This window comes from Physeter macrocephalus, chromosome 18, assembly GCF_002837175.3.
Source record: "Physeter macrocephalus isolate SW-GA chromosome 18, ASM283717v5, whole genome shotgun sequence".
Taxonomy (NCBI): Eukaryota; Metazoa; Chordata; class Mammalia; order Artiodactyla; family Physeteridae; genus Physeter; species Physeter macrocephalus.
The window spans coordinates 79,603,298-79,610,971 of NC_041231.1; the positions used below are offsets into that span (position 1 = coordinate 79,603,298).

Here is a 7,674-nt window from a genome sequence, read left to right on the forward strand (position 1 = left end):
GTGTAACTGAATCACTGTGCTGTACACTTGAAACTAACATGACATTGTAAATCAACTATACTTCAATTAAAAATTTTAAAAAAGATTTTTATTAGAATAACATTGAATATATAGACTACTGTCAAAATAATGACCATCTTTATTATACTGTCTTCCCATCAATGAATATCTCATATATATAAATATATATGTATATGTGTGTATAGATAGCTCTTTTATTTTTTGTTGATTGCTTTATAACATTTACATATAACTCTAGTTCATTTTTATTAGATTTAAGTAATTTATGATCATTTTATAGATTATTTTTCTCTCTATTGTGAAATGGATCTTTTACCTACTCTATTGTATGAACAGTTATTGCTAGTGTATAGGAATGTCATTTATTTTTATATGCTTATCTCAAAATTAACTTTTTCAAACTTTTCCCTGGTCCCTGAAACCTGAGCTTTTCTGTTAAACTTAGTAGCTCTCCTCAAATGGGGCAAAGACATTTTCTTTGACAACTTCAATGCTACAGAACATATGTAAGGGTCAAAGTTTCTAATATGACAGCCAGAGCAAGGTCCATGTACTTATCACAAGGTGTCTTTGCTAAAATCTGTTCACTTGCAGAAATGATTTGGACGAGATCTGCTTGCATTCTCTCTTTCATCTTGTTTTTTGCCCACATAGCAGCTGTATCGGTAAGTAGGTTCTGCTCTTCACGGTATTTAGAAATATTCATTGTAGTATGTTATCCATTTACTGTATCTTTATTTCTTTTCAGATTAAGCATCTTTCTAAAGGAAACGGTAAGAACTAATTGAAATGCATAGAGTGTTTTCTGAACTTTCTCTCCTTTGTTCAGCAAGACTGGTAACAATTTTTTCTCCCACATTTAACAGTACATGATGGAGAGTTTGATGAACAGAAGGATATTTCAGAAATCAATTTAGGTGGGTGTAATTTCTGCCATCATTAATGCCTGTAAATAATTTAAAATCCTGTGATAGAATTGCTGAAAATCTCTTAACCTTCGTAGTATGGTATTGGGTAACTTTAGGAGAGAACTGTTCGTTCGTGCCTCATTAGAATTTGCAGAGTTTCTGAAAATGGAAATGTGGAAAGAGAATAACGGTTAGACCAAATTTTCTAGAACTAGTGAGTGCTCAGGGGATCTAGAAATATATAACAAGGTTTTTGTTGGTAAAAAATTTATTCTTCCAGTTTTCATTTTGAAAAAAGAAAAAAGAAGGGAAAATGGATGATTATTTTGCTTGCTAAAGAAAAATGTAAGGAATATGCCTTTGGTTATATTTAGTGGGGAAAAACCCCAGTCCCTTTACTGGCCCATCATATTCACTAACAACTGTTTGCTTGGGACTTGGAGAAGAGTGTAAAGTGTCTCTGTTTCAACATCTTGTCCACAAAAACATTCCTTGAAGAAATCCATTGGTCTCATCCATTACTGAGAGGAGAGAGCTGCCAAGTAATCGTCTCTCTTTTCTCTCTCATCCTGTCTCTAAAATGAGGGAGAAGCCGTGACATTCTGGGTATCTTTGGTTAGAATTGGTGGGAAACAATTCTCTATGGGTTCCATATTCATGATCATAAGTACCTTATAGTTTACAAAAGCTTTCATATCCAATTGCATATTTATTTGTCAAATTCTGTAATGGGGTGAGTGCTATTTTCATTTTGCAGGAAGGAACAGGAGGCTCCTTCGGGTCAAGTTGACTCACCCAAGATCACAGATGGCAGTGGTAGAGCTCACCTCCAGGTCTTTTGACTCATAGCTTAATAGCTCAGTCTTATATGAAGAATGTAAAACTTAAAAATCCCATACCTTAAGGGTAAATTCCTCTGGCTTTGTCCCATTTACAGGGAAGCCAGTCTAGGTGATATTTAGTTGGAAAACCTTGAGAATGATTGCAGGGGCAAAGTAGAAATCACTTAGGAAAGTAAATTGGTGAATGGGTCTCAAGACTTCAGAGCCAGGCATCAAGCGATCTCTCTTTAAAGTCAGGCAGTCAAGGTGTCTGTAATTCAGAGGATCTGCTGTATCTTAAAGGTCCTGAGGCAGGAAAGCCTTGAGGTTTCAGAGCAGTGCTTCTCAAACTTTAGCATCAGAATCCCCCAGAGGATTCAACACCAAGTGAGATTAGATTTATTTCCCACCTATTAAGGCTGCTCTAAACCGTCAAGGCTTTCCTGCCTCAGGATGTTTGTATTTGCTGATGCCTCTGCCTTCAATTCCCTTCCTTCACTCCCCACTCCACTAGATTTCTGCTTAAATGCCACCTCTTCAGGCAGGCCTTCCCTGACCACCATTTATGAATATCAACCCTCCTTCACCTCAGCACTCTTTTCCTTCTTACTCTGTTTTATGGTGTTTTTTTGTTAGATTATGCTTTTCACCATCAGCCATACTTTACATTTATTTATTTCTTTGTATCCCCTTCCTCTCCAATCAAGAATGTCATCTCCCCGAGTGCTTTGTTTTGTTCTCCGCTATATCCCCAGCATCTAGAACAATGCGTAGGACACATTAGGCACTTAATAAGTATATGCTACATGAACAAATTGGGTAGTGAACAGGCTGGGGCTTGCTTTCAATGGATCTGTACTTCTTGGTGAAATTCTCCTACTGCACTCTCTCACTCCTCTGTGACCCCATCCATGCTGACCAGCCCTTGGGGCCAAGGTCCCAGTAGGCTTCTTCACATTGCTCTGGAAAAGCCCTTCCTTCATACAGGCCAGGGGTCAAGAAATGCATAATTTTGCTCAGGACCAGCCTAGGCAAGAGTATGGATGGACCAGCCCATAGTAGCCCTACTGAAAAGGCAATTCAAAACCTGGGTCCTGCTGCCTGTGAGGCAGTGGCATCACTGCTGTTTGTTGTTGTTTAATTGTGCTGTTATATGACTAGGTTAGGGTCCTGAGGTTAAGCAAATCTAGGAAATATGTGCGTGAGGAAAGGAGTGATTCAGGGACAGCCTTAGTTAGTCATTAACAAGCACAACCAGGAAGCCTCCTCATAATAACACCTCCACGGTGTCATTACAGAGCCTGAACCCAGCTCCTGAATGAGCTGTAAGCTTTGCTAAATGAGACCCCTGTTTCCACGTGAAGTTGTGGTGATTGTCCTCTAGTTTGATTTTCCATCTGTACATCTGGGGCTGTTCTCAGAAGGAAGTATGATCTGATGATTCTGTCTGAAGTAGTCTGTGTTTTCAAGGGAAGGCTGCTTGTCAAACTTTAGCGCTGTAATAAGAAGTGACATTCTTTTAAATGCCCTTAGTTTTCCCACCAGGATCTTCCCTTTTAAGGATCTTACTTTCAGAAACACTCTGAGGCCAATGCCATCAGGGAGAAAGTATATTCTGCTAAGGTCCTGACAGCAGATGTTTGGAGCCATGGTTTTGAATGGATCTACCCATATTTGCCAGGTTTTTTTTATTATCAGGGCAGCAGCCTGAGCTTGGCTTTGGAGGGCACCATTGTTTTTTCACGGGAAAGAGCCAAATCAACCCATTAAGCTAGGGTGGGGAAGAAGGATAGTCCAATAGCAGAAAGGACCCTGGACGGGAAGTCGGAAATTCTATAGCTCACTCAGCTGCTGACCACCTGGTACCTCATTTCCTGTCTCAGGAAGTCCCATTTCGACCCCCAAAGTGTGAGAGTTTTGAAGTCAATGAAGTCAATGACCAAAAAGATTCCTTCTAACTTTTCTCTTACTTTTAAGATTCTTGGACAAGATTTCTTTTCTTTTTTTATTGAAGTATAGTTGATTTACACCATAATATTAGTTTCAGGTGTACAACAGAGTGATTCAATATTTTCATATACTCCATTTATAGTTATTATAAAATATTGACTATATTCTCTGTGCTGTATAATATATCCTTAGAGTTTATTTATTTTATACATAGTAGTTTGTACCTCTTAATCTTCTACCCCTATCTTGCCTTTCCCAACCACCTTCCCTATTGCCACTGGTAACCACTAGTTTGTTCTCTATATCTATTTCTGTTTTGTTATATTCACTCATTTGTTTTATTTTTTAGATTCCACATATAAGTGATAGCAGAGAGTACTTGTCTTTCTCTGTCTGACTTATTTCACTAAGCATAATGCCCTCTAGGTCTCTTGTTCCAAAAATGACAATAGAGAATGTGACAATATCTGATATTTATTGGCTATTTACATTTGTTCAATTAGAAGAAATGTTTGCATTGTTTCAAAAGAGTTTCACCACATAAAGATTAACAACTAAAGACTTACAATAGAAAAGATTCATTTTATTTTGAGAGATCCCTTTTAGTAATTCTCATTCAAATATTTCTTTTTTTAAAATCCCTGTCTAGCTGCAGGTTTGGACCTCTTTCAGGGGGACATTTTTCTACAGGTGAGTACCTCCTAGGAACACAATAACATTCCCCCCAGGACTGGTTGTGTCATAGGATGGTGAACTTCTGCTCTGTGTCCAGCCACTGAGATGAAAGAATCTCATCTATAATCTGTACCCACAAAGACTTCCACTGTGGTTGCTGGTAAACAAAAACAGACGAAAACATTAGCGAACAGTACAAAAGAGTCGATAATTATTAAGTTGCTTGTCCATCCAATTTTCCTAATAAGTGAAGCATGAGAGAGAAGGAAATCCACCACCACATTGAAAGTGGCTATTTCAGTTTTGAGGAATTGTCGGTCTCCTTTATTTGGCTCTTAAAAATTTCTCTGGAATTTTCTAAAATGTCTATAATGAACTTCTATTGTTTTTACAATATAATCAGAAGACAAATTGACTAAACTGTTTGAATTGTGTGACAGATTGTTTGTGGTGTGAGAGTTTAGAGAAGGGGGAAGCCAAGGAGACCAGCTGTCCAGTCACCTTTGCCTTTGTTTCTGCAGAATTCCAGAAATGGCCTGAGAGACCCCAACACCAGGTGGAAGTTCCCCATCCCTTACATCCTGGCCGACAATCTGGGTAATATTAATTGTTCTTCATTAGGAGTTTTGAGTTGAATTCTTCTCTCTCACCTCTCCTCCTGATCATCAGCTTCAGACTTGGGGTAACTGCCAATGTATAAGAGGGTTTCTAAGCTCTGACAGTTCTTTTTCTCACGGTATGAGAGGCATGACATTACATCTGAACCCATGCTGCTTAACCAGTCTGAGATACAGAGTATCAAATAATGATTTTTAAAATGCAGAACACACTAACATGTTAATCAGACCAGGAGCAACACACACACACAAAATGAAATATAATTTGACATCCTAGCAATGAAAATTGTGCACTTGCAATAACAGTTTGTTTAGGTGAATCTAAATATGGTACCAGGATACTAGTTTCAACATGTTGATTTCTTCCCTTTCTGTTGCAAGACAAACAGGTCACACTTTTGAGAAATAGAAAAGACTATATTTCATATGTTCATTGTCCTTGTTCCTCTGTATTAAAATTTTCTATTCTTTTCTCTCTCTTAATATAAAGGACTGACATCAGTTGCATTTTGATCATTGTTGAAAATAGTAATTGGTGGAAATAAATAAATATTAGAAGCCACGCGTGGACGCTGGCTGACCTCAAGCAGCTGACTGACAGCTCAGCAGCCACCATGATGCAATGCCTGTCTGGGAGGCCCATCCTCTGTGGATGGGGAAGATTCAAGAGGAGAGGGGAAGCTAGGACAATGTTGCTCAGTCTTAATGAGGTGCTGAGCTGCTCCCCTTCTCAGGAGACATAGATTATGTTTCAAGAATTTTCCATCACTCTTTATCAGTGCTGCCTCCCATGCCTTTTCTGGAGAAAAGCTACATAGTAACAAGTGCTGTTGTTCTCAGTTATTTTATGGAAAATTGAGCTGAGTTGTTTTTCCCCAGTGTTTGACAGTGCACTTGGAAATTCAAGGAGCATCCCTATTTACTGGGACATGATTTAAGAAACATTAATTTTAAAATGGATTTTCTTCCCCATGACGATTTTTCTTCCTGTTTGTCTCACCTGTGCCACCACCTTCCCATTAAGACATAGACGTACTTACTGAATCTCTTACGTGCCAGATTCAGCTACTCAAGGTGTGTCCCCTGGTCACAGCTTGAGCAGCAAGGTCTCCTTAGCTTCAAGGTAGGTGACAGATGAATAGACAGCAAAACTGAAGACAGGTGGCCTGAAATAAGGTAGCAGCTGTGAGGATAGCGTGGTGGCTCTCAAGTAGCATCACATGAGAATCACCTTCAAGTTAAAAAAGGAGTTCAGGTGCCTGGACTCATACCATTGCGAAAAGCAAAACATTCTAATTAGAGTTTGACATTTGTATACATTCCTTTATTAAAGTTAAGTTTACGTAGGGTGAAATACGCAAACCAGACTTTTGAGAAATGCATAGACTTATGGAACCCACACTTCCAATACTCTAGAAAGTTCCCCTGTACTCTTTTCCAGCCAATCCCCACCTCCACTCCCCAAGAGACAACTACCATTCTAATTTTTTCCCCTATAGATTAGTTTTACCTGACTTACAACTGATTTGCAGATAACTGGAATCTCATAGTATGTCCTCTTTTGTATCTGGCTTATTTTGCTTACCATGTGTAAATTTTTCTGTATTGTGGTGGGCCAATAGTTAATTCTTTTTCATTACTCATTAGTATTCCTTTGTCTGAATATATTGCAACTGTTTATCCATTTTTCTGTTGATGGATGTGGGGCTGTTTCAAGTTTGGAGTCTATTGTGAAGAAAGATGCTGTGATAATTCTTGTACAAGTCTGCGTGGATATGTGTTTTTTATTTATCTTGGGTAGATGTCTAGGAATAGCATTGCTTGATCCTATGGTAAATATATGTTTAACTTTATAAGATAATGCCAAACAGTCTTTCAAATTGGCTATGACATTTTTCATTCTCACCAGCAATGTCTGTGTCCCATTTGCTCCACCTTATCACTAACATAGGTGGAGTTAATCTTTTTAATTGTTGCCCTTCTAGTGGTTGTGAACTGGTATCTCACTGTGATTTTAAGTTGAGTTTCCCTAATGACTAATAATATTTAGCACATTTTCATGCGCTATTGACTATTTACGTATCTTCTTTTATGAAGCGTCTGTCCAACTCTTTCATGATTTTTAAAATTATATTGTTGGTGTTTTCATTATTTGTAGAACTTTATGTATTATAGATAAATTATGTCAGGTATATATGATGAATATTTTCTCCCAGTCTGTGACTTGCCTTCTTTTTTAAAAGCAGTGTACTGATTTTCTTAATCCTTTCAAAGAACCAACTTTTGACTTGTTAATTTTCTCTTGCTTCTCTAATCTTTATTTTCTTGCTTTTTGCTCTTGTCTTTATGATTTCCTTTCTTCTACTTTTTTTCAGGTTTAATTTGCCCTTCTTTTTTTACATTTAAGGTGGAAATTTGTATCATATGTTTAAATCTTTATTTTCCTAATAAAATACGATGCTATAATATGACATCTAAAGCTATAAATTTTATTTGAAGCACAGTTTTTACTACTTTCCTCATATTTTGATATGTTGTATCTTTATTCAAATTTAGTTTAGATATTTTCTAATTTCAGTTGTGATTTTTTAAAACCACGGGTCAATTAAAAGTGTGTTTAGGGCTTCCCTGGTGGCGCAGTGGTTGCGCGTCCACCTGCCGATGCAGGGGAACCGGGTTCGC

The 7,674-nt window shown here is 37.8% G+C and overlaps 1 protein-coding gene across 1 annotated transcript in view; it reads left to right on the forward strand.

Moving 5' to 3' along the window:
• Positions 1-617: 617 nt before the first annotated feature.
• The window catches only part of MEP1A (meprin A subunit alpha), a 30,366-nt gene continuing 23,309 nt past the window's right edge, over positions 618-7,674 (forward strand). The window contains exons 1-5 of the mRNA XM_007120882.2: positions 618-686; positions 770-794; positions 888-938; positions 4,350-4,390; positions 4,897-4,972. Of these exons, the coding sequence (XP_007120944.1) occupies positions 618-686; positions 770-794; positions 888-938; positions 4,350-4,390; positions 4,897-4,972 (262 nt within the window). The remainder of the gene's footprint in view (positions 687-769; positions 795-887; positions 939-4,349; positions 4,391-4,896; positions 4,973-7,674) is intronic.